The sequence below is a fragment of the Asterias amurensis genome, chromosome 15 (assembly GCF_032118995.1).
Source record: "Asterias amurensis chromosome 15, ASM3211899v1".
NCBI classification, from domain to species: domain Eukaryota; kingdom Metazoa; phylum Echinodermata; class Asteroidea; order Forcipulatida; family Asteriidae; genus Asterias; species Asterias amurensis.
This window is the reverse complement of record NC_092662.1, coordinates 13,539,132-13,566,710: the sequence shown is the minus strand read 5'-3', so window position 1 is coordinate 13,566,710 and position 27,579 is coordinate 13,539,132. Positions and strand designations below refer to the sequence as shown.

Sequence of the window (27,579 nt, the reverse complement as noted above, 5' to 3'; positions counted from 1 at the left end):
AGTGGTTTACTAATTAAACAAGTCTGTTACAGTTAGTACCAGCAAGTTGTATACGAAACAAGTCAACCATGTAGCAATATCCCCGGGTCTCCGTGTCAAAGGTCAAACTTAAAGGCACTGGACACCTTTGGTAAATGTCAAAGACCAGTTTTCTCACTTGGTGTATCCAAACATGTATAAAATACAAAATGTGTGTGAATTCGGACTCAATTGGTCATCGAAGTTGCAAGAGAATAATTAAAGAATACACGACCTTGTTGTACGTGCTTTCAAATGCCTTATAAAATCTTCATGCCTGAAATATTTTACTTTTTGACTGAGAAATTACCTCTTTCTCAAAACGACGTTTCTTCAGAGGGAGCCGTTTCGCACAATGCTTGATACTATCAACATCTCTCCATTGCGCGACACCAAGTAATGATAGGCTTACGGTTACTTAATTGAGTAATTATCAATAGTGTCCAGTGCCTTTAAAGCTGTGGTATACATAATATTCTTGAAATTTCTAGAAATGCATGGGTTATTTTTATGGGGATAGGTAATGCATAAAAATGTACAAACTTACATCTATTAAAGGCAGTGGACACTATTGGTATATGTCAAAGACTAGCCTTCACAGTTGGTGTATCTCAACATATGCATAAAATAATTAACCTGTGAAAATTTGAGCTCAATCGGTCATCAAAGTTGCGAGATAATAATGAAAGAAGAAAACACCCTATAGTCACACGAAGTTGTGTGCGTTTAAGATGGTTGATTTCGAGACCTCAAGTTCTAAACTTGAGGTCTCGAAATCAAATTCGTGGAAAATTACTTTTATCTCGAAAACTACTCCACTTCAGAAGGGGCCATTTCTCACAATGTTTCATACCATCAACCTCTCCCCATTACTCTTTACCAAGTGAGGTTTAATGCTAATAATTATTTTGAGTAATTACCAATAGTGTCCACTGCCTTTAAAATATGTGTGCATAGCAATGGTTGATAGCGATGCAAAGCTGGACCCTGTAATTCTGTATATACCACATAATATTATTAACGGTTGGGTGCACCTGGCATATACCTGCATTTATCCAAAACATTCCCTTTGCCAACTATGTTTAATACCCAAGTGTTCACGACAAGCAAAAGCAGGGTTCAATGCTGTCGATTGTGTATCGACATTCCGTCACTTTGGGTATCAGTGACAGTCGCTGTCGTCGTGTTTCTTTGTGACACCTAAAAGTGTGGGATTGCCTCTTGTGTGCATTGTAATGGCTGCCGTAATCAACGCATTGTGCCTGTGAAAACTTTTGAACTGGTCCGGAGAAAAGGCGGGAAAACAAACACGTTGCAGACGATAATTTGCAGAATAGGAGACACGTCACTATGAGCGTGTGGGACAAATTTTCGGTATGTTGAAAAACGTGACACATTTTGCATTATCAATAATAAAAGCTCATGGGTTTTTTGGAAACGCCATCAGGGCCCGATTTCGTATAACTGCTTAAGCTAAAAAGAAGAATGCTTACCAGAATATGGTTACCAGTCAAAATACCATCTCACGTGTACAATCTGGTATCCAGCATATTTTTGCTTTGCATAAATGTTTTAGGCTGTATTAAGCAGCTCTATGATATTGGGCCCTGATTCTGCAGGTTCGACTGCCATTTTGTTCTACAATCGCCAGATGTGACGGTGAGCTGCACACGGATTCTAACCCAAACCGTCCTTCACTCACCCTTTTCATTCAATCATTCATTTATTCATTGATGGTTTATTCATTAAAAATATTCAATGGCAGCCGAAAGCTGACTAGCTGCACTTTGTACATCAAGTCAAAAAGATACAAAGGATATCTAGCAAAAAATGTAGAACAAAAAGAAAAAGGAAAACAGAAAAACAGTAACAGTGCACAAGGCAACAAATGAAGACAATTTAAAAATGCTTAAGAAAAACCCCAAAGTAAACAAATTATTAAAGGCAGTGGACACTATCGGTAATTGTCAGAGACTAGCCCTCACAGTTGATGTATCTCAACATATGCATAAAATAACAAACCTGTGAAAATTTGAGCTCAATCGGTCATCGAACTTGCGAGATAATAATGAAAGAAAAAAACACCCTAGTCACACAAAGTTGTGTGCGTTTAGATGGTTGATTTCGAGACCTCAAGTTCTAAATCTGAGGTCTTGAAATCACATTCGTGGAAAATTACTTTTTTCTCGAAAACTATGGCACTTAAGAGGGAGCCGTTTCTCACAATGTTGTATACTATCAAACTCTCCCCATTACTCGTCCCCAAGAAAGGTTTTATGCAAATAATTATTTTGAGTAATTACCAATAGTGTCCACTGCCTTTAACAATTGCAAAATTATAAGTAGCCTACAAATTGATACCTGGTGATGTTTGGTGTACTTATTTCATTATTTATTTGAATGTGTCTTTCTAGGGTTTACCTTTAAATCTTTTTTTTGCAATGTAGGCATATTATTTTACTTGTGTAACGTAGTACTTGTAGTCATAGGTCAAATAAATTTCCTTTACAGGGACATTGAAGTTTGATTGATTTGTATGGTAGGGTGTACCTTCTCCATTAAAGGATTCGGGTACTTTTTTTAATGTTCACAGATTTACATTAAACTTACAGGGTTTGAAGATAATGATAGTGGAAAGTTTCCCTTCAAATATTACTAACTAAGGTTTTGTAGTTTTTGAGAAATGAGTAAAACAAGTCACAAAATAATTTTGGTCTAATGAGGCCAAAAGTATTTTATTTAGCATGTAAAATCCCCTTAACCAGTTATGATATTATACCAAAACCATAGCATAACTGGTTGATACGTTTTTACATGCTAAAACTGAGACGAAAATTATTACTTTTACTCATTTCTCAAAAACTACAGCACATCAGTAAGTAAAATTTCAAGGGAAGCTTTCTACTATCATAGTTTTCAAACTGTGTAAGCTTAATGTAAATCTGTGGACATTGTGTTTTTTTGTTAGGAAAAAGTACATATACCCTTTAAAGGCAGTAAACACTCAAAATAATAATTATCATAAAACCTTACTTGATTACGAGTAATGGGGAGAGGTTAATGGTATAAAACATTGTGAGAAACAGCTCCCTCTAAAGTGACGTATTTTTCGAGAAAGAGGTAATTTTCCACGAATTTGATTTTGAGCTGTCTCGAAATCAAGCATCTGAAAGCACACAATTTCGTGTGACAATGGTGCGACAAGGGTGTTTTTTTCTTTCATTAACATATCGCAACTTCGACGACCGATTGAGCTCAAATTTTCACAGGTTTGTAATTTTGTGCATATGTTGAGATACACCAAAATAATGTGAAGACTAGTCTTTGACAATCACCAATAGTGTCCAGTGTCTTTAATACTATTTCTAATAGCCTCAACATCAATTAAGCCAGTGGAATTTCTTCTATAATTTAGTTATGATTAAAGTTTCCCAAAACATATTAACGTTTTTTCAAGGACTTTGGCCTAGAAAAATTGTTTAATTTGATTTGATATATCAGTCTGATTTAGGGGATATTAATTGAACGGAAATGTTCCAGTGGAAAAAGAAGAAGCTATTTTTTGTTTTTTCTTTTGATTCGTGTCAAAGGTCAAACTTAAAGGCACTGGATACCTTTGGTAATTGTCAAAGACCAGTCTTCTCACTTGGTGTAGCCCAACACACGCATAAAATAACAAATCTGTGAAAATCTGGACTCAATTGGTCATTGAAGTTGCAAGAAAATAATGAATGAAAAAATACCCTTGGTGCTGCAAGTTGTGTGCTTTCAGATGCCTAAAAAAGGCTTCAGACCCAAAGTCTTTTTCAGATTCAAGTACAAACTACCTGTTTCTCAAAAGAATACTCACTTCAGGGTGAGCCGTTTCTCACAGTGTGTTATGATGCTATCAACAGCTCTCCATTGCTCGTTACCAAATAATTTGTATGTGCTTACAATTTGTTTGAGTTATTACCAATCGTGTGTTCGGTGCCTTTAACACCGTGAAACCGCATTGAAATGAGAAATTAAATTTGCCCGAACCATCAGTCGAGACGGCACGTCAAAAGTTGATGAATTATATTGATATAAACACGGTAAGTAATGGGTAATGGCTACACCATATGTTTTATCCAGGCCTTATTGTTTAAACACGTGAACACGGGGTTATACTGAACATAACTGGTGAGTCGAAACTGAATTATTCGGTAACATTTTGCTTGTGTGAAGTCAGCGTTGTGAGTTGGTATCGGTTTGTGTGTCTTGTTGACTCATTTCGAGTCAGCCTTTTGACGGCTATAGTTGTGTGGATATCATCTCCTTGTTTTCTACTGACGAATACGAGAAGTTGACATATTATTCTGGTAGGTAGGCATATCTATTGCATTTATGGTTCCAGTATGCTTGAATTACATGTTTCGAAGATGGATATCTGGACCTTGTTGTATTCTAAAAGCGTACAGTATGGCGCCAATGGTGGCACAAAATGTCCTTTTTAAAACATTGTTTTGGTTATCGCAAGCATTTACCGTGTTTCAGTAAGCTTGAGTTAAATTAAGGAGAATGGACAAGAAAGTGTAGATTCATGTACAGTCAAGTGTAGATTCATAAAAAATAATCTACACTTTCAACAATAGAGTGACGTCACAGGACGAAGTTGGATACTATGATCCAATATTATTCTATAAGCGTACAATATGGTGCTAAGCTCAGAGCCACATGATGTCCATTTTAAAAACATTACTCTTCCAAAGCTGTCGAAATATTCCTCTTTCTGCCTTGATATGACTTGACATCACGATTTCATAACAATGCTTTAATAGCAAATACTGCTTAACAGTTTTCTGCTAAGCAAAACTATAAGTAGGATACCAGTCACAATGCGTGTTCATGTGGAATGGTATCTTAACTGGTTACCAATACTCTGCTTAAGTTCACCATGCACTACGTGCGAGAGATTACGTCACTGCCTCCATTTTGTACTATTGACAATCTGTTTGTATAATGGTAACTGTATAGTTATATCATGATAATATCAACCCAATACAGGACAACATTGGACTGACTAATGTTCACATAGCCAATAGCACTGGTATAAACTTTGTATTACCGTATATACCATGGACTGGATTTACATTAATGTTTATAACGGGCCATCTTGGGTGGCAGGCAGTCATGTTGGCTCAGTGGTTTCTGTCCCTGCCTTTTACCTCCGTAAGCCGATTTCACGAAACTTTACGCAACTGCTTAAAGACATTGGACACTATTGGTAATTGTCAAAGACTAGCCTTCACAGTTGGTGTATCTCAGCATGTCCATAAAATAACAAATCTGTGAAAATTCGAGCTCAATCGGTCGTCGAAGTTGCGAGATAATAATGAAAGAAAAAACACCATTGTCACATGAAATTGTTTGCTTTCAGATGCTTGATTTCGAGACCTCAAATTCTAAATCTGAGGTCTCGAAATCAAATTACCAATAGTGTTCACTGCCTTTAAGTCTACTTGCGCAACCCTCTTGGGTTTTTCCTCCAACGTCTAAATTTCTTCATTGTCTTCTCTACAAAACAAATTGGTGTGATGTTGCCATTTTTGCCGACTATACAATTCAGATTCAGATATCCTTAAAATCTCCACTATGATGGACCTCTGTAATTACGTCACATGCAGCTATATACCATTTGGAGTCAACCCCATGGCGAGAGCTATACAGTTGCCAAATTGCATAACTCCCCAGCCACCAAGATTTTATCGTATGACCACATAATCAGGCGAGTGGGGTCAGTTTACGTTCATGCTGGTTACGTTTTGGGAATTGGCCCAACAAGGAAAATTCAACAAGACGCATAAAATCTTACAAACCCGAGGGATCAAATTAGGGCATACACCGTTCAGCCGTCCAGCCCACCAGCAATAGATATCAGCCAGTGAGAAGCACTCAGCATACTGACACAAGTTTAATCTTTTTGATATCAAACTGATGAGTGATAGTCTCAAAGTCATGCAAAAAAAGCCACTGGTCTCAATACACAAACACGCGAATTATAGATGAACCTGAAACATGGAAATCAATACGTATATTATGCAAACCACTTCGACCACCTGTTGATTTTAACAATAAAACAAAGTAAAAATAGAACATGGTAATGTGTATACACGAAAATGGATAATATCGGAAAGGGTTGTTTGAATATTCTAGTATATTACTATTGGTGCGTGGGGGTACATCCTTGATGATTTTTGTTTGCTCTTTTAGCCTGAGTAAATGTAATAGATAAGTACAGTATACACAACAGCATACACAAATAAATGGCTTGCCATGCACAGTATTTGGGAGTGGTCTGATATAGCTATATACAACCAGAACTGATCTAAAATGCAGTGGTAATAACATTATGACGAATGACTTCGTGGGACACGAAAGCTCAAAAGGTAAAACGCTCCAGTAATTGTACCTTCTGATGGGGTGGTTATGTTGGTGATTTCACAAAGAAATACATGCAAATCGTGTGTATTATAGGCATTGTGCTTGGCATCAATATACAGTTTTGATGAAGTACGGTTTGCGACAACACCATAAGGTGATCATCTCAAATGGAGTTGGGGTGGTTCTGAAAAGAACCGTTGGTTTCAACTCGACGTTTCGATCACTACGCTCTGAACTACACCAAATCATTTAGAGAATATCATTGCATGATGTCTTACCGCAAACCTAATTACTATTTTATTGTATTTCTACCATGCAATTGAGTTTCAAATCTCTTTGAAAATTTACATTTGGTATACGATACACAACCACTTGGATGGTATATACGGTTTTTGCACAGCTGTTATAGATGGTAAATTAAAACAAAATGTCATATACTGCGAAGTGTAGATTTGTAATAGAGAAACTCGAATTTTAAAGTGAAAAATATAAACTAAAATTATATCTGCAAATAATCAAGTTCTCAAAATTACGGGGAAAATGAGAAGGGAAATTTACTTTAATGAATACGTTGAACAGTAATATTTGTTTTGGAATTGCAACCCAATCACTCTATTAGAGTATTGTATTTTTACCATGCGGCAGCCATCTTGTTTATTCCTCCATTGAAACCAATGTAACTAAACCGAGGCTGTAAGGATATAAGAACATTATATAAGCCAAGTCTTATAATGAGAATCAGAGGGGCATGATTTGCTATGATTCAGAAACTTGACTATTCTATGATTTGACTCTTATCGCGTACTTTGTGAAAGCAAGGCTTCGACCTGATTAATTGGTTCGGGTCGACTCTGGCTACATCGTTAGTTTCAAGGTGTTTTAGTACGTGGCAGTCATTACTCTAAAAGTTTCAACTCAATTGGTCGTCGAAGTTGCGTGATAATAATGGAAGACAAACACCATTGTCGCCACACGAAGTTGTGTGCTTTCATGCTTGATTTCGAGACCTCACGCGTGAGGTCTCGAAATCAAATCAAATATTTTACTGTGAAATTACTTCTTTCTCAACAACTACGTTATTTCAGAGGGAGCCGTTTATCACAGTGTTTTATACTATCAACAGCTCTCCATCCTCGTTACCAAGTAAGTTTGTATGGAAACAATTATTTGAGTAATTACCAATAGTGTCCACTGCCTTTAAGCACACACGTTCATGATCCTTCAAGGTATTTAGGCATCATTATTAGTAAATTGAAGTTGTTTTTTACTTTTTTGAAACTCCACGCTACAAACATCCCTTTCAGCGGCCATTTTGATTTTTTATGGCTAGGGTAGAGCTGTAGTGAAAACGAAATCACAATTTTAGACTCTCATACAAAAAACTACGTTACTTCAGGGGGAGTCGTTTCCCACAATGTTTTATTCTATCAACAGCTCTGGTTGTGCTGTAGTTTTTGCGAAATGAGAAAAACTATGTCACGAAAATAAAGTTCGTCTCGGAGACTAAAATTATTTTGGCATGTACAACGTATTATAACCAGTATATGCCTCTAGTGTTTATATTTACGCGACTCTCCTGAAAACATCGCTCTGATTTTTTCACTATTTTTCTAAAAAACTTGACGACTAATGAAGCTGAAAATTCGACAAGTAAATTATATTACATGCACGTACGTCTTCATTGGCCAAAAACTTGATCAACAAAAGGCACCGAAGCCCTAAAGTTGATTGGTTCTGTATGGGTGGCTTTGTAATGAGCAAGCGAGCCTATAATATCATCATTTTCTCTCAGTCTCTATTGCTATTGTAATTAAAGATGGCTGCCAAATGTTTTTGTTATAACTCGATAACAAACTGTGAAGTTTGATTGGTCGAGAACCAATCATGGGACGCGCAACAAAAAAGCATGTTACATGGCTCGACGGGCCGGGTAACATGAAAAGTGATGTACACCGGTGTACATTACCTTGATCGTCCCCGGCGTTGGTCGATTTCCAGCGCTGTGTACGAAACAACTGCGGGTTCGAGGGAATTGTTTCTTGTTCGTCTGCTATTAAACAATGAATAGTCCGTCGTAATAATATTTAAAGATAACAACAGAACTTCGAGGAGAGGAATAACAATTATACAAAAGTATAACAAAACAATTGTTGCATACTGTGACTGGGGTCCATGGGTTTTGTTCACTCTCGAGGGGAAATGGCACCCTCGGCTTCGCCTCGGGTTCCACTTTCCCCCTCGAGTGGACACCGTCACAGCGTGCAACAATTATACAATGTTAACTTCCATACCCATGGTCTCTATGTTGTCAATAAGTGTACTGTTCATAACACATAGATAATTACTGAGGACGATTCATTTTACGAGGACTATTTCTCTCGGAGCGGGCTGTCTCTAGGGGTACTGACCGGGACATGCCGACTCATCACGGTACGGGTTCTGCCTCGTGACCACGCCAAGGTTCTTTAAAGTTCCCGTGTCTCGTCTCACCACATAATAATGACTGAATTGCTGGTAGGTGACATCATTATTGTAATGTGTATTCAGTGTTTCTGATTATTGATGAGAGTTTTACTGCTTTGGTATGCAAATATTGTTTTGTAAGCGTCCAATCGGTGTACATTTTTGTTTGTTTTGCAAGAAGCTACAGCATGCAAACCAGCAAAATTAAATTGCATATTGTATTTTATTTTATTCCGAAACTGGAACAAACCCCACAACTCATATACTAATCCCCCTTCTAAATTAAAGTTATTTCACAGGGTTGATATAGATTAAAATACCACCTCTAATCTTAAAGCTTATCAGGTAAAAGTCTTCGTGAAATTTATTGGGACGTGTTTTTACGTAAAGATTTTGAGTCTGCGCAGGTTTGTAAATGTGCAGGTGACCGATAGCCCCCCTCGTCTGAGCTATAGCTTAAAGATCGACTTGAACGTCGTGAACTTTGCCGAATTTCTTTTATATAAAAAAATCAATAAATAATAATCGAGTCATTTTTTTAAAAATAATAAATAGATTTTAATTGTGTGAAAAAACAATCATTTCGATTACCTTTATCCAGCGCTTTTCTAGAAGATTTGCGAAAAGCCGCGTTACGTAATCACTTTCAAAACGTCATAGTTGGTAGCTCCAATTTGTGAAGCCGCTTTGTTGCAGCGTGGAGGTAAAACAAAGCAAACTCACACAAATGACGTCAAAGCATTGTCCTTTGACGCGCGCCGTCAACGGCAGAAGTGTTTTCAGTTTTTCAAACCAATGGAGTCTGATTTACACATAACAAAATTACATTAAAACTGTGAACAAGTACAATATAAACTTAAAAAAACATGTCCGAAAAACATTCCGCTCAAGTAGCTGAGAATATATGAACATTTATACCAAAGAGGTTTGTTGACCCAGCGACCCCAACGATATAATTTTCAATGTTTCAATGGTTTTAATTTCTCGAAATCTGTCTCTCATTTGTAGCATACGTGTTTTTCGTATTTAAAAAAAAATGGTTTGGAGTTAAAAGACTGAACCCGCCTTTGTCGTTGGAGGCAAACTGAAACCGGCTTGTGCTTTGGACTTTGTAATTACATACTTTGGAATATGGCTATTACTCGAGCATATATCCACTTCCCAGTTGGCTCTGAATGTCTGCATGCTGCTCATGTCGTTTCTTAATACCCAATCATTTTGTTTATTCAAAGAGTCAGCACGTTTGTTATCTGTTCATCTATTAACAGGGCATGCGTTTGACAATCACTCTAAAATGAATATAAACTTGCTTGTAATAAAATTCTTTTAACATTAATTGGTTGTGCATGACTATTCTTTAGTTTGTCAGAATTTCGTCGGATTTACTTTTATCTTACTTTGACTACAATATTATCATTATATTTTAAGCATTATTTCGTAGATTATATTAAATTTTGAGCGTTTGTTGTGAACATTCTGCTTTGTACATGTGTTCCGACAACGCCATGTTTTTGTTTGTTTTGTTTTTTTAAATATTTTATTTAAAGGCAGAGGACACTATCGGTAATTGTCAAAGACTAGCCTTCACAGTTGGTGTATCTCAACATATGCATAAAATAACTACCCTGTGAAAATTTGAGCTCAATCGGTCATCAAAGTTGCGAGATAATAATGACAGAAAAAACACCCTTGTCACACGAAGTTGTGTGCGTTTAGATGATTGATTTCGAGACCTCAAGTTCTAAATCTGAGGTCTCGAAATCAAATACGTGGAAAATTACTTCTTTCTCGAAAACTACTCCACTTCAGAGGGAGCCGTTTCTCACAATATTTTATACTATCAACCTCTCCCCATTACTCGTTACCAAGTAAGGTTTTATGCTAATAATTATTTTGAGTAATTACCAATAGTGTCCACTGCCTTTAACAGTTACACGCTTTAGAAGGTTATAGCGTTTAGGGTTAGGCATAATTATACAATTGGGGCTGAACAATAATGGGTCATTACGTCGGAACATCGAGTAACTGTAACTTTTGCGTTTTGTAGTATTAAACGAATTTGACATGAACAGAAGTTACTGACTTCGTTATATTCTTGCCGATTTTTATTGAATTACTAGAAACGTTTCGGGAAGAAGGATCCCACGGAGAATGGGACTGAGATTTTGGTGACCGTAAGTGGAGACGATTCTTCGCCCGGTGAAGTTACCGCGGACGGCACGGTGCAGGTGGCGGGCCAGACGGTCAATGCTTCCCTATCACCCAGTGGCGGCGTGGTCAGCAACACCTTGGTAAAAATACCTCTTTATAAATTATTTTTAGTTTTACCATTTCACAGATTATATGACAAGCAATGTACTCAGTATTTCCATGGGTTCGAAAACTTTGAATATAACAACGAGTGTGAGTAATGTTTAGAAGAAAATAGGTTTTTATTGTGGATAAAATGAACGTGAAAAAAAGCTCCCTGCGATCGTAGACCCTCCTTTGTTCAACTTTTGTGATAGCAACCGTGGACCTATTGTCACTTTTGTTATAGGTTCCCGCTTTGAATGTGCACGCCCCAACTTAAAAATGCTTAGGCCAAGTCCGGTTTTGTGCCATTCCACAAAACATATATTATTTTAGCGAAAATAAGGCTATTATTATTACTTGTAGGTTTTCCGTTTGTTTAATTCTATTGTGATGAACACATTTTTCTTCTTCATCTCAACAGTCAAATGCCTTCCGGAAAATATCCACCGGGAATCTAATGCCAGAATTACACGTCGGTAGCCAGAGCCCTGCCGGTAAAAACCAGGACCAGCCGGTAAAGACCGACAAGCCGCCAGCACCACCGGTCGTGGATGTGGTCATTGTAGGGGCAGGGCTGGCCGGGCTCTCGGCAGCCTACACCCTTCGCATGGCGAACCAGGGAATTTCAGTCGTCGTACTTGAGGCCAGCGGTAAAATAAAAAACCCGATAGTTTCATATACCTTTTTCGAAACCACGGCTTCGGCTTTGGATTTGGCTTCAGGCCTCGTCCTCTCGTCTGAAGCCCTGAGCGCGTGCGTATAAAGCACGCGCATTTAGTCAAAACAACTGCGGGGCCAAGCTAGCCTGAGCCGAATCTGGAGCCGAAGCCGTGGATTCGAAAAGGGTCTCAATACTCCATTTGTTTTTTGTTCCCTTTATTCGTTCACAACTACGTTGTTAGTGGGTTTTTTTTCGCTGAGCAGAGTTAAACCTAAAACATAATGACAATTATGTTAAGAAAATATCAGTGCATGGGTGAAACGTAGGTTTGGAAGCATTTTCGTAGTGCTTGGCTAATTTCTGTGCTATAAACGAAGTTGGGCCAGTCACTGGGTATCATGTAGCCATGCAGATAAATTGCATCGATTGAAATTACATAAGACAATGTAAGAGAGACTCTTGCGAAATATAATTGTGTACATGCAGTGTTTACGTAATTCTGAGCATGCGCACCATCCAGAATAATAATCCTGGTCATTCTGCTGCCACCTAGCGTACACAAAGGTCTACTTTTCAATATTGATATTATCTCAAATCTTTGGTTTACAGAGCGAGTCGGCGGCCGCGTGCTAACCCGGGAGTTGGAATCGGCTAACGGCAGAGATTTCTGGGATCTTGGCGCTCAATGGATTGGTGGGTCAGTATCAAATCGTGTGATTGCTATGGGATGTAAATATTCCACTATAATTGAAAAGTTTTCAACTAACATCAGCACAGAATGGGAGACTTTGAACCAAAAACATGTCAACTCATTCTCATTCAACAAACCGAAGAACGTCAATATCCACTCATTCAACAACAGACCGAAGAACATGTCAACTAATATCCACTCATTCAAACCATTATCCAGACTCTCATTCAACAAACCAAAGAACTTGTCAACTAATATCTACTCATTTGACAGACCAAAACGTATCAACTAATATTCACATTTTCATTCAACAAACCAAATGTCAACTTACCCCTAGTATCTAGACATTCTCATTCAACAAACCAAATAACATGTCAACTAACATCGCATTCTCATTCATCAAACCAAATGTCAACTAGTATCTATTTTCTCTTTCCTCTTTCAACAAACCAAATAACATGTCAACTAATATCACATTCTCATTCAACAAACCACAGAACATATCAACTAATATCAACATTCTCAACAAACCTAAACACACGTCAACTTATATCAAGATTCGCATTAAAAAACCAAAGAACAAGTCAACTGATGTCCATCAACAAACCGAACCGAAGAACACTGTCAACAGGTATCCACATTCTCAGTCAACAAACCAAAAAGATGACAAATAGTTCCACTCATTCAACAAACCAAACATCATGTCAACTAAATCCACATTCTCACCAGCAAACCAAAGTATGTGTCAGAAATATCCACTCATTCAACAAACCAATCCATGACAACTATCCACTCATTTAACAAACCAAAGAATATTGGTTTGTTGTGGATATTAGTTGACTATAATTTCAACTAATATCCACTAACAAACCAAAGAACATGTCAACTAATATCCCCATTTTAACTAAACAAACAAAAGAAAATGTCAGTTACAAGTATTCCAAGATCTTACTGAACAAACTAAAGAACATGTCAGCTAATATCCACATTTTTGATTCAACAAATCAGCTCACAGGTCCACATGATGCAGCTAGCCGATGAGTTGGAGCTACAAACTTGCACACAAACCGAAACCGGTTCTCACTTCGCGCACTTTGCGGACGGGAGAAAGTTAACATTTGAAACAGAGCCAGGCAATCCGCTATCTTCCCTCGGTAAAATGGACTACGGTACCTTCATAACCAAGGTAAAGCTAGGGCAGACTGGTTCCCCGTCAGCAGGGATAAAGACGGGTAAAGCTATAGGGTAGACTGGTTTCCTGTCAGCACGGATAAATATGGGTATTGGTGTTACAAACACAGTGATTTCATTGGATGAAAGTGCAATGACGTAAGCTTTCCATATCTGTGTTTTGATTGGTCAGAGGGGATGCTGTCAGCTGCCTGTTTGGTCTGCATGCAGCGTGCATAACGTATGTGTGTGTAACTGTATGCTATATGGTTTGACTGCGAATCTCCATATGAAAGAGGCGAGATCAAATGTGATTTTTGACGGGGATTGCAAAATAAAAAACACCTTTATTGCACAAATTTTGTGTGCTTTCAGATGCTTCAGGCCTGAAAACTTGAGTGAGCAATTTCCTCTTTTCTTTAAAAACTACATTACTTCAGGGGGAGCCGTTTCTCAAGTGTTATATACTATCAACAGCTTTCTGTTGGGGTTTTTGATAATATATCGTTTGAGTTGCTAAACCAAACGTGTCCAGTGCCTCTTTAGTAAGTTCTACCAAGCTGTAGCAAGCCGGCCGGAAACCACACTGTCATTAACTCGCAAAAATTAATATTTTTATAAACAAGTCGATACACTTTTTCGAGAGGCCATTGCCACCTTATGGCTGAAACAAGGTTCCCCTTTACAGTTCATACGGATGAATAGGCTTGGGTATCATCGAAACCACATAAAGCTTCAAAATAGCAAGTAGCAGAGTTTGTTCACACGTCAATGTCCCACATTGTGAATTGTTTTAAAGGCAGTGGACACTATTGGTAGTTACTCAAAATATTTATTAGCATAAAACCTTACTTGGTAACAAGTAATGGGGAGAGGTTGGTAGTATAAAACATTGTGAGAAACGGCATCATCTGAAGTGCCATAGTTTTCGAGAAAGAAGTAATTTTCCGTGAATATGATTTCGAGACCTCAGATTTAGAACTTGAGGTCTCGAAATCAACCATCTAAACGCACACAACTTCGTGTGGCAAGGGTGTTTTTTCTTTCATTATTATCTCGCAAGTTTGATGACCGATTGAGCTCAAATTTTCACAGGTTTGTTATTTTACGTTTATGTTGAGATACACCTACTGTGAAGGCTAGTCTTTGACAATTACCAATAGTGTCCACTGCCTTTAAGTCAACACGGGGGAACTGCATTCGCATCTTTGATTGGGGGGGGGGGGGGGCAAATCCCCCTAAAGGCAAATATCTTTAGCAGATTGTCTCGATGATCGTTTAATGACGTCGATTATGCCAAAAATGATGGATCATTACACCTGCTGCTGCTGCCTCAGCAGGCATAATGTATACTGGGGAGTAGACGTCGGCAACCAGCAGTTCGCGCGAGAGCAGTCATCTCGCGAGAGCCATTCCACAATTTGCCTATCTCGCAGCGGCAGACCATTAACGACTTGTCCACAGGTCTAGAGAATCGCGTCGGCTCAGAGCAGAAATGACTTATAAGATTTCGAGATATATCGACTCATATCGGAGCAGGAAGCACTTTAAAAACAAACACGCATTGATTTATGTATTCCTTGGTTTTTGGAATAAAGTATTCATAACCGGAAGAAAAACACTGATGATTCCATTACGGTACACATTCATCAAAAGTTATTACTCACGTAAAAAAAATGCAATAAAAGTCTTCCATTTTAATAACACTTTAAAGAAGACGTCTTGGTTTCGAAGTTGTACATTGATTTGTTGTTCTTTTTATTTTGAAATTGTAAACCTTTTCTTCATGGTTTCTTTTTACATGCTGGACTGCAGAGTGGATTTCGGTATAGAAGAGTGTGTTTCTCAAGTAAATTAAAAGGGAACGTCTACCTTTGATTTTTGGAACCGTTTTTATCCTTCTTCTTCATACAGACAATTAAACTAAGTAAACAAATTACAAAAGTGAGAGCGTTTTTGAGAAATCGCCGAAAATTCGAAGCGGTTTAATCCACGCATAGTTTTTTGTTTTTAATAGGAATACACACAATCTAAGAACAGTGTCTGACAGCAACGTTTCTTAGATTAAATTCTTGGGATAATTCTTGGGATAAAGATTGATATCGTGTTACATATAAACGCATTACTTCGAAGTCAAAGTAAAGTACTTCTCAAAATACTTTCGAAAACTGCTGTATTTCTAACAAGTAAGTTTCATTGCCATACTTTTAAAGAATGATTACTATTATGGCTTTAACAACCTACCAGGATATTAGTACACAAACTTCAAATAAAACAGGCTATTGAGATTTCTTATTAGAGAACACAATAGCTTTATTTAATAACTTCACTAACTTAGGTAAATTAAAGACGGAGACTCCAACCTCCCAGACCAGGCTAACGGCTACTGGCGATCATAGGCCGAGCCCTGGTATAAGTATATACCCGTACTTAATTAGTATTCATAATATTACTACGCCATCATACGAAAAATAGTCCCATAACATTACCAAGCGAATTGCCTTCTTAATACACTGAAAACTAATTGCTAACTACGCGAAATAATCGTTAGCAAATAAACCTACTTTGTAACGAACAATGAAGAGCTGTTGATAGTATAAAGCATTATGAGGAACGGCTCCCTCTAAAGTAATGTATTTTTTGAGAACAAGGTAACTTCTCAAATGATAAATAACTTCCACTGAAGTATGCATCTGAAAACACACAATACAAGGTTTGTGACATAAAAGTGTATTTTCTTCCACTTTTTAATTCTCGTGCAACTTCGATAAACAATGAGTCAACATTCGCACAGATTTACTATTTTGATGCATATGTTGGGACACACCAAGTGGAAATAACATGGTCTTTGACAATTACCAAAGGTGTCCATCAATGCCTTTAAAGCGGCCAAACAGAATTTAGCTCAAAAATGGTATTAGAGTGCTCCGGTGTATACGCAGAAGAACCAACCAAGGAATTTGTCAGTACTATTTATTGAAGAATTATCATATATTTTGATGCATTTTTTCTTAAGGTTGAGAAGCTCCGCCTTGAAGTTTCCCTTGAGAACCCAGAGGAATGCCCGCTGGCGTTAGAATGGGACTCCACCACGCTCGAGCAGTTTAGAAAACAACACATTTGGACTGCAGGTTTGTTCAAAGGCAATTTGTTGATTCTGTACATTATTTATACATGTTTATATGTTTTGTAAGGGTTGGGTATACGACTTACTGTCAGTGACTCTGTTGGGTTTGTATGTTGGGTCGTAGACTGGTCCCCTGTCTCATGCAAGGATAAAGACACGCACTGGTCTATTACAGGCCCAGTGATTTCAATGGATAAACTTGCAGTGACGTATTCAATTTCTGCGTTATGATTGGTCTTTCCCGAAGTGACGTAGTTTGTCGGCTACATACACCAGGAGTGCGTTTTGGCGACCCCAACCAAAGCCCAACCGACTCAACAAGTCGGTTACCGGTTGGTCTGAACAGTATAGTCATCGCGGTTCAACCGAACACTCGAAAACGCCAAAGTTTCTGCTGGTTTAGGTCGCCAAAAGGCACTCCAGCCATTAAAAACTGTACTTTCAATCGTCTGCTATACTAGCTGCGTGGAGAGTTCCTTTCGTGTTCAAAATTATGTATTACATTAAACAAAATGTCAATTGCGCATACAATATCTACAGGGCACCAAAATTATTTTTTTATTTTTGCCACAGCCGCCCAGCAGTTTTTCGACGCCAAGGTTAAGATCGCATTTGGTGTTCCACCTTGTCAGATGTCCACCCTGTTCTTCTTGTTCGCGCTCAACAGTGCTGGTGGTTGGAACTCCCTATTTCAAAGTGGAAGTGAGACCGTCAAAGAGTTCAGAATAAAGGTACTATTATCTACTTGGATCAGTTTAACCTATTGAGTCAATTATAAGCTATACCTGGTTAGTATTAACTGGGCACGTACAACACTACTTAGGTCAGTGTAACCCAAGTTGAGTCAATTGCTATACATGGTTAGTTATTAACTGGGCAGGTACAACTCCACTACTTGGATCGGTGTAACCCAAGTTGAGTCAATAAGCTATACTTGGTTAGTTATAACTGGGCAGGTACAACTCTACTTGGATCAGTGTAACCCAAGTTGAGTCAATAAGTTATCTTTGTTAGTTTTAACATAGGCAGGTACACACTCTATTTGGATCAGTGTAACCCAAGTTGAGTCAATAGCTATACTTGGTTAATTATAACTGGGTACGTACAACTCAACTTGGATCAGTGTAACCCAAGTTGAGTCAATAAATTATACTTAGTTAGTTATAGCCGAGCACGTACAACTCTACTTGGACAGTGTAACCAAAATTGAGTCAATAAGCTATACATCGTTAGTTATAACTGGGCAGGTACAACTATACTTGAGTCAGTGCAGCCCAAGTAAGTTGAGTCAATGAGAAATACTTGATACTGCTCTAGAGTTGCAAAGGTCGTGGGTTCACACTCTACCCGAGTAATATGCCAGTGAGTTTTTGTCAAAGAACTCTGGAAAGTACACAAGTATACAGTGCTATTACACATCCGTGTGAACGCCCTAAGCCTTAAGCCCTAAGCCCAAAATGAAGCTTTCTGAAGCTCGTTAACCAAGTTAATTTCGACTCAGTTTGAGTCAATGGCATACCAATGAACAAAGAGGCGCAAAACATGTGGATATTGAATCCTTTTTTCTAGGGCGGGACTCAGAGACCCTGCGAGATCATTGTAGACAAGATCAACCGTTCCTCTGTGAAGCTATGTGACACAGTTAATTTCGACTCAGTTTGAGTCAAATGGCATACCAATGAATAAAGAGGCGCAAAACATGTGGATATTGAATCCTTTTTCTAGGGCGGGACTCAGAGACTCTGTCAGATCATTTAAGACAAGATCAACCGTCCCTTTGTGAAGCTATGTGACACAGTTAATTTCGACTCAGTTTGAGTCAATGGCATACCAATAACTAAACAGGCGCAAGACAAGTGGATATTGAATCATTTTCTATGGGGTGGAAATCAGAGACTCTGTCAGATCATTTATGACAAGATCAACCGTCCCTTTGTAAAGCTATGCGACACAGTTAATTTCGACTCAGTTTGAGTCAATGGCATATCACTAATTATGTGGATGTTGAATCCTTTTCTAGGGCGGGACTCAGAGACTCTGCGAGATCATTGTAGACAAGATCAACCGTTCCTTTGTGAAGCTCGGTGACCCAGTTGTTGCAATCAACCAGAGGGACTCTGAGCTGGCAGATGTTCAAACCCTCAGCGGCAAGCATTTCCGCTCAGAGAGAGTCATTGTGGCTCTGCCGCCCAAGTTTGCAGGTGAGACCGTTTGTTTGTCCGGGTGTTTTTTTGTTGTTTTTTTTGTTTTGTTTTTTTGGGGGGGGGGTTGGGGGGGTGGGGTGGGGAATGGAACCAAAATGGAACCATACATGTTCAATAACTTATAAACAGCAACCGATTTGTTTGTAATCATGATGACAATGATTGAACCTTGACAGGACGGATTCACTATGCTCCACCGCTACCAGCTGATCGAGATAGTCTCCTCCAAATGATGCATCCTGGGCATTCCCTGCAATTTGTCATCACATATAAAGAGGTATTTGTCAACAACAACAACAACAACAACAACAACAACAACAACAACAACAACAACAACAACAACAGCAACAACAACAACAACAACAACAACAACAACAACAACAACAACAACAACAAACAACAACAACAACAACAACAACGACAACGACGACAACGACGACGACGACGACGACGACGACGACGACGACGACGACGACGACGACGACGACGACGACGACGACGACGACGACGACTGTTGAATGCAAAATTCAAAGGAGCATTAATTTTCAAGCGTAATTTAATGAGCCGGCTGAAATAATGTATTTTTGTTAAAATTGGCAGAGAAAACCTAAGATATTCATAAAAAATACGCCTACACATTGAGAATGCTATAATATGCTGGGCACAATTTCAATGCCACATTTACCTCTCAGAAACGGAAATGCTCTTGAAGATGAAATGTCAGTTATGTGAACATTTTTACAAATGAGCAACTTCTTTACTAATATTTTCAAGTAAACAAATTAGTCATGTACAATTCATTAGTATAATTCATAGATTTTCACAGAATTGTTGTTATGCATTTATGTTGGGATACACCAAGTAAGAATACAGGGCCTAATTGCACAAAGCAGCTTAAGCCCAGAAAGAATCCCCTCATGAATCCCTAATCACTCTTTCTTGTGTTAAAACTTATTTTGAAGTATGCTGTCACAATTTCAATGTCACATTTAGCTCTCATAAACAGAAATGATTATGAAGATGAAATGTCAGTTATGTGAATTTATTTTACAAATGAGCAACTTCTCTACTAATATTTTCAAGTAAACAAATAAGTCACGTACAAATTATAGAATCATGGACACATGATTTAAGAGGACAACAGACCATTAAAGCCATTGGACCCTTTCGGTACAGAAAAAAAAATATAAAAAAAATCACAGATTTACAAATAACTTACAGGGTTTACAGAAGGTAGTGGTGAAAGACTTCTCTTGAAATATAATTCCATGAAATGCTTTACTTTTTGAGAAAACAGTAAAACAATATCAAATCTCGATAACGAGAATTACTGATTATAAACACATGTCATGACACGGCGAAACGTGCGGATACAAGGGTGGGTTTTTCCCGTTATTTTCTCCCGACTCCGATGACCGATTGAGCCTAAATTTGCACAGGTTTGTTATTTGATATAAAAGTTGTGATACACGAAGTGTGGGCCTTGGACAATACTGTTTACCGAAAGGAAGGGTATCCTTTTTGAAATTGTCAAATACCAGGACTCTCACTTAGTGTATCCATACAAATGCATACAATGACCAACCCGTAATAATTTGGGCTCTATTTGTCATCGAAGATGCAAGAAAATATTGAAAGAGAAAACACTCTCGTTCTACAAGTGCTTTCAGATGTCTGAGAAAAGCTTCATGCCTAAAGCCTTTCTCAGATTTGCCTGTTTTGGGTGAAAATTACCTCTTTCTTTAAAACTTGTTTCTAACAAAGTTTCATAGTATACCAACAGCTCTCCGGTGCTCTTTACCAAGAAAGTTTTGAGGTCATTAATTTTTGAAACGGAAAATAAATATTTACTTGTGGCTTCTTATTTATAGCGTGCGTATCCATCACTCAGTGATGCTCAAGGGCCTTTAACATACATGTACTAGATCAGTATTCAACCGCAAATCTATTACCCTGTCAGTTTCTTGTGTTGTATAATTTGATACCTGAAACCTAATGGACCCTTCCTGTGAAATATGCTAATCACATTCACGCATGCGTACAGACCCTGTTGGTTGGCAAACGCCATAGACCTTATCGCAAATACCAATGCGCAAGCGCAGACTGTTGAATGAGGTGCATTGTGGGATATATATGAATCAAATTTTGCTACCAGCTAGACCACAATGCATCTAATTCCAAGCTTTACGCGCGCGCCCCAGTATTTGCGAAAAGGTCTATGGAGTTGTGCACTAAGCAGACGCGCAATCGCGTCTGCGTCACGCACCCATTAGCCGTGTACAAAACAGCGCGATGTTCCCTCATTTTGCCAACCAAAATGTTAGTGCGCAGGCGCTATGTGCAATTTACATATTTCATGGGAAGGGTCTATTATGGTTCTCAAATTTCTTTGGTTTACTCTTCCAACAGAACTTCTGGCAAAAGATTGGATACAGTGGTAACATCATCAGAATGATGCCGTCTGCTGTCAACAACAAGCAGGCTGATGACCAACCCTCAGAAGCTGAACTGATACCATTTACTGCACTGTTTGATGCGACAAGTACTATGGACCAAAGCCCTGCCCTTTGTGGCACCGTGGAGGCCAACAAGTGGAGAGAGATTCCGGTAAAGAACAGTTTCAACAGGCCTGGAATTTCATCTTTGAAAGGGCATCGCCATTTTCATTTTGAAAAAAGGGCACTTCCACTAAAAATAAACTTCAAACCAATGGGGAACTTTTGAAGGGGCACCAAGACCAAGACCATGGGCAACGGAGGCCATGGCATGCGTAGCCTGGGTGTAATTCAAAGCTTTTACGATTACCATGCGATAATACTGAAGTCTTATATAACGCACGTATCTACCAAACAAAGTACTGGGTATATACAAACTTTCAGAATGATATCATGTTATTGCAGTGATGAATTCTGAGACCCAATTATGTAGCACCTTACAAGGTGCTTCGGCGCATACAGCAGCCACAGCCAGGAACACCCGGGCGAACCCCTTCTTTTTTTTCGATAAGTGCACTGGGGTCTTTTACATGCGTTACACAACACATGGGACCAACGGCTTTACGTCCCATCTGAAGGACGAACCAACGGTTAAGTGTTATGTTTAAGGACACAAGTGTTATGGCTGGGCATTCGAACCCACACTCTGTTGATCAGAAACACCAGAGTTTGAATTCGGTGCTCTTAACGACTCGGCCACGATGCCATTACTCTAATACCACATGAATGCAATAGGGTACAGCAGCATGCATTACGCTGGGCAAACGTGTGTACCTCATTTTGCAATGTTGATTTCATACTTTTTTCTAAACTAAAAGCCTTTCCTGACATTGTGGAGAGATAGTTTAGCACAACAAATATTATGACTAACAACACAATACATTACCCTATTGTATGACCTTTTGGCAGTTTATTTTTTATTTTTCTGTTGCTTATTTTATGTTTTTGAGCCAATAATTATTACTGATTGAGGTGGTTTTTTGTTTGAAGGAAGAGGAACGAAAAGGAGCAATAGTTGCAGCGATTGGGCTTTTCTTTGGTGTGGAGGCACATGAGCCACTGGATTACACTGAAATAGTAAGGCAGCTTTAGTTCTCTTTATGTAACAATCTTGATAAGAGTTTTGTGATTATTGTAATATGTATAATTTTTTATAAAAACTTTTTTTTTTCATTCTGAGAGACTGCCTAATTACAAGGCCATGGAGGGCCACTTCAAGGTGAGAGCTAAGAGCTACCCAAATCAACTACAACCAAGGGCCCTGGTGCTACCTACATGTACTCCTGGGGCTGAAACAGGGTTACCCCCTTCAAAGTCCATAAGCATGGGTATCATTCACTAGGAACCTGGCTGGTTGAGTTTAATGCACAACTTCGAAGCAATTAATGGTCAAGGGCACACACAGTGTCATGACTGGGTTTCGAACCCAAATGATTGTTATATAACAGATGAAATCACAAGTTCACGAAAGAGCCATTATGAGACATGTACTTCCAGGGGCACAATTTGTGCACAGTCCAAAGGACGAAAACATATTTTCTGATTACACTGTCTGATTTCTTTCAAATTTGATGTGAAGAAAGGGAGCACATCTCAATACTTGTTCTTTTAATAGGGCTTAAATGAATGGGAAACATGAAGACATAAAATGTAAAATTTCCCATATGACCAGTGCAGTGTCTCGCGTGCCAGAAAAGCCAAAAATACGGTCACTCTTTTTGGAAGAAAAAAAATACATGATCTATGCCAAGACCAAATTGCAGTTACTTGGGTTGTAAAATAAAGCATCCACAAAGAGATGTATTCACAGGGTCATTGATTTCAAGAGCAATTGGCCAGATTTTATGTGACGATTTTGTCATTTTTCAAAATCTTTAGGACTGGGGAGCTGTGCCATACTGTTCTTACCATCTTCCAAGCGTGCTCTCACCTGGGGCCATGACAAAGTATTTCTACGAGCTAAAGAAGCCGTTCCAAAGGTAAGAAAACTTCCAGGAACTTACTTCAAAAAGCTGTTTAAAGGTACTGAAAACTATTGGTAATTACTCGAAATAATTGTTAGCATAAAAACTTACTATGCAGAGCATGCAATGGAGAGTCGTTGATAGTATAAAACATTGCAAGAAATGGCTCCCTCTGAAGTAATGTAGTTTTTGTGAAAGAGGTGATTTCTCACTCAAATATTAAAAGAACTCAGTCCTGAAGCATTTTCAGGCATATAAAAGCACACACATTTGTGCAATAAGGGTACTTTTTATTTCATTATTCTCTTGCAATTTCGATGACTAATTCAAATTTGCACAGACTTGTTATTATGCATGTTGGTAAACACCATGTGAGAATACTGGTCTTCGACAATTACCAAAGGTGTCCAGTGCCTTTAAGCGCAAAAATATGCTTAGCACAGACAATCTTGCTTAGCAGAAATATAAGCCAACTGTCATGATATGTACATGACTGATACCCCACTTACTATCCCACTGAACAAAAATTAAGAAAAGCCTATACTTCGATCATCAAAGTATATAGGGGATAAGCAAAGAGCACATTCAAGAGAGAGTTTAAAAACACAAAACAGAAAAGGGATAAGAACAATATTGTAGAGTGAGTAATAGGCAATGACTTTATTGTGCACGTGTATTTAGGGTGAGAATGTTCAGAGAAGCAGCAGTTAATGAGTATAAACACTCATAATTATAAGTCTAAATGACGCAATTTAAAAAACAATATCTGACATCAGCGCCAAGGTGTTTGGTCAATGACGTTATTTTATACTAATGATGGTTCTTAAAGGGCCTATGTACTTTTTGTAGGACAAAAAAGCAGATGTCTACAATGTCTACAGATTTATACTTAACTTACACCGTTTAAAGATAATGATAGTAAAAAGCTTCCCTGAAAATATTACTTGCTGAGGTGTTGTAGTTTTTGAGAAATGGGTAAAACAATGTTATATAAATAATTTTCGTCTCAGTGATCATGATACGAAAAAAAATTAAGCATGTAAAAACGCATTTTCATGACATTGTTTTACTCATTTCTCAAAAACTACAGCACCCCAGCAACTAATAATTTAAGGGAAGCTTTCTACTATCATTATCTTAAAACGGTGTATAAAGTGTGATGTAAATCTGTGGACATTGTGTTTCGTGTTACAAAAAGTACCCTAATCCTTTAAAGATGTTGGACTGAAGCTCTTTTTCCTTAGTATAAGGGATCAGGTGAATTAAGTAACAATAATTGCTTGATTAATAGCCTAATTAGACAATGACGTTATTGTGCACGTGTATTTAGGGTGATACAAGAGAAACAGCAGTTAATGAGCCATGCCATGCGAGTATAACCACTTTCTCGGAATTCCTTCCAAAAATCCAAACAAAAATTGAAAATAGTAATCTTAGAAGGCAACCTATTAGATGAGGTAAGAGACGCCAATTAGATCCTGCCAAACAAAACGAAAGAAAAAACACCTTGTCACAGGAATTGGTGTGCTTTCAGATGCTTGATTTCGAGACCTCAAATTCTAAATCTGAGTTCTCGAAATCAAATTTGTGGGTATTTAATTCTTTCCCGAAAACTATGTCATTTCAGAGGGAGCCGTTTCTCACAATGTTGTATACCATCAAACTCTCCCCATTACTCGTTGTTACCAAGTATGGTTTTATGCTAATAATTATTTTGAGTAATTACCAATAGTGTCCACTGCATATAAGGAATACTAAGAGACATAAAGTAAAAAGGGACATAAATATATTGTTAACGTTGGCAGGGGTCTGGTTTTATACGGTATATCCTCTAGATGACAGTTTTTTATACCTTTGTATAACCTTGACAGCCCCTGTACAACTTGTAATACTTCATTGTGTATGTCTAAAGATTTAAAATAATAAATACAAATAAATAATAACAATAATAACAGTATTTATAAAGCGCCAAATTGCCAAAGGATACAAGGCGCTAAGAAAGAAAGAAGAGGGAAAAGACGGAACAAAGATAAAGACGACCAGCTAGGAAGAGGCAAAAATGTGGGTTTTGAGAGCACTTTTTAAGGCTGTGACACTGTTTGAGCTTCTGGTTAGGGTAGGTTAAGAATTCCATAGTCGGGGAGCTGCAATTGAAAATGTCCTGCCACCAGCAAGTTTATGTTTATGGGTTTCGTGAACAGAAAGGGATTTACCAGTACAAGTATAATTTTTGAATTTCCGTTATGCTGGTGTAAATAATTATATATTTTTTTGTATGATCATTATTTCTACAGAATTCACTGGGCAGGTGCAGAGACGACTGAGAGATGGTATGGCTTCATGGACGGCGCCGTGCACTCTGGTAAAAGAGCGGCAGCGGAGGTTCAGTCCGAGCTAAGGCCAGATGTTGTCATTAGCGTTTAAATCCAACACAGCCCTCGAAATGACCCGATGGGAACTACAGAAATTGCCGTGGTGCCCCCTGCTTTTGCTGTGGTGCCCTCAGTGAAAGTTCCAATGAAGACCGTATTGAATAACCCCTTTGTTGCTATGAAAGTTGCCATCTTGTAGGGCAGGCCGTATGCGTGTCTATACGCATACGTCAATGAAGCACGCAGCGTTCCTGGTTCATTTCTATGGCACACGCACACACACGCTTGTAGGGTTTGAATGGTGACGTCATATTCAATACGGTCCATACATATTAAAATTTTCCTCATAGAAGTGCCCTTACCAGAGGAAAATTGCTGTGCCCCTTCAAGAGCAAAATGCAATGCCTGTGGATATATAGTATGACAGATTATTTGGTTTGTACATCCTGTGAAACCAAAGACACTGTATAGTAAAGATAAATTTAACAGCAATACAAACTTTTGGCGCAGCTTTCAATAGTATCAATGCATTTTGATAAACATTTCACTTTGAAGTAATGTGGTTATATGTAAAAATCGATTTAAGTTTTTATGCCCCAAAATGTGAATCTGATAATAACTTTTCTCAGAATGTGTATATACACTAGTATGAGCAAAGAATTCCATTTTCTGATGGTTTTCAAGATAATTTGTTTACCCTTTCTATCATTTAGTAATGTGTGTACATTATTCTCCTAGGCATGCTGCAAGTCAACTCGCAATCAACAAAATAGACAAGTTTAGAAAGAGCGTTTCGTTTTAATATTGGAACATCTTTTTGTTTTTACTAAGTTGCGATTATTTGTAGACGCCCAACATAAACATTTTGCATTTTTTTATTCAAGTCAATTTACAATGAATTAAATTAAGTTATATTTAGTTTGGGTTAATTGAACAAAGGAAAACTGATTGGAGCAACAACCCCTGGACAAAAGTAGGAGCGCTCTACCAGCTGAGCTATAGCCTGAACATCAGGGCCCAATTTCATGGCTCTGCTTACCGTAAGCACAGAATCGGCGCTTACGGAAGCAGGGAATTCTGTGCTTACTGCAAGCGTATTTTACGGGTTAGCGGCGAATTTGGGCTTCTGCGCGTGCGTACTTCACACGTTACTAGGCATTCTACGCTTACAAGGCTAGCGCAGAATTTCGGCGCTTGCACGTAAGCGGGGAATCGCGATCGTAAGCGCAGAATTCAGCGGTAAGCAGAGCCATGAAATTGGGCCCTGATGTGGCACACTTCGAGGCTCGTGAATAACGCCAGAGACCGGCATCAAAACCAGCGTGTGTTTTGACCTTTGACCCCATACATTTCAGATAGAGATACGCAGTCCACTCCTAAGGAAATTCTAAGGCATCTAAGGAAAGCTCATGTCACTGTGCACGTTTATCCAATGGAATCACTCGATCTGAGAAGCTGGGACCTGTCTTTGACCTTGCGGATCAAGACAGGCGCCCAGTCTATCTGCACTTTTTTTTTTACGTTGGCAATCTCCCAACAAGTCAATCTCTTTGTTCGAAAGAAGTGATTGATCTGTTGTTAGCTGCTGTTATTCAAAGCACTGTGCATTTGCCTACGGGGTTGACCGAAACAGAAAATATGCATCTATAAATAAAAAATGAAATTGTTTTTCATCACTGAGGATACCTGTAATAATGGATTCTTGTTTTGGCAC

General features: G+C 38.4%; 1 protein-coding gene across 3 annotated transcripts; it reads left to right on the top strand.

The window, feature by feature from the left end:
- Positions 1-1,112: 1,112 nt before the first annotated feature.
- Positions 1,113-27,487, top strand: LOC139948033 (probable flavin-containing monoamine oxidase A). Of its 3 annotated transcripts, none has more exons than XM_071946024.1 (14): positions 4,227-4,361; positions 8,761-8,937; positions 11,007-11,177; positions 11,603-11,831; positions 12,452-12,539; positions 13,542-13,719; positions 16,720-16,834; positions 17,404-17,561; positions 18,851-19,031; positions 19,211-19,311; positions 21,444-21,641; positions 22,520-22,606; positions 23,408-23,508; positions 25,788-27,487. In XM_071946024.1, the coding sequence occupies exons 2-14, from the start codon at positions 8,923-8,925 to the stop codon at positions 25,915-25,917; spliced, it is 1,752 nt and encodes a 583-aa protein (XP_071802125.1). In that variant the 5' UTR covers positions 4,227-4,361; positions 8,761-8,922; the 3' UTR covers positions 25,918-27,487. The 3 variants fall into 3 exon arrangements, with proteins under 3 accessions (XP_071802123.1, XP_071802125.1, XP_071802124.1); XM_071946023.1 differs by lacking the exon at positions 4,227-4,361 and adding an exon at positions 6,307-6,428; XM_071946022.1 differs by lacking the exons at positions 4,227-4,361; positions 8,761-8,937 and adding an exon at positions 1,113-1,392.
- The last annotated feature ends 92 nt before the right edge of the window (positions 27,488-27,579 follow it).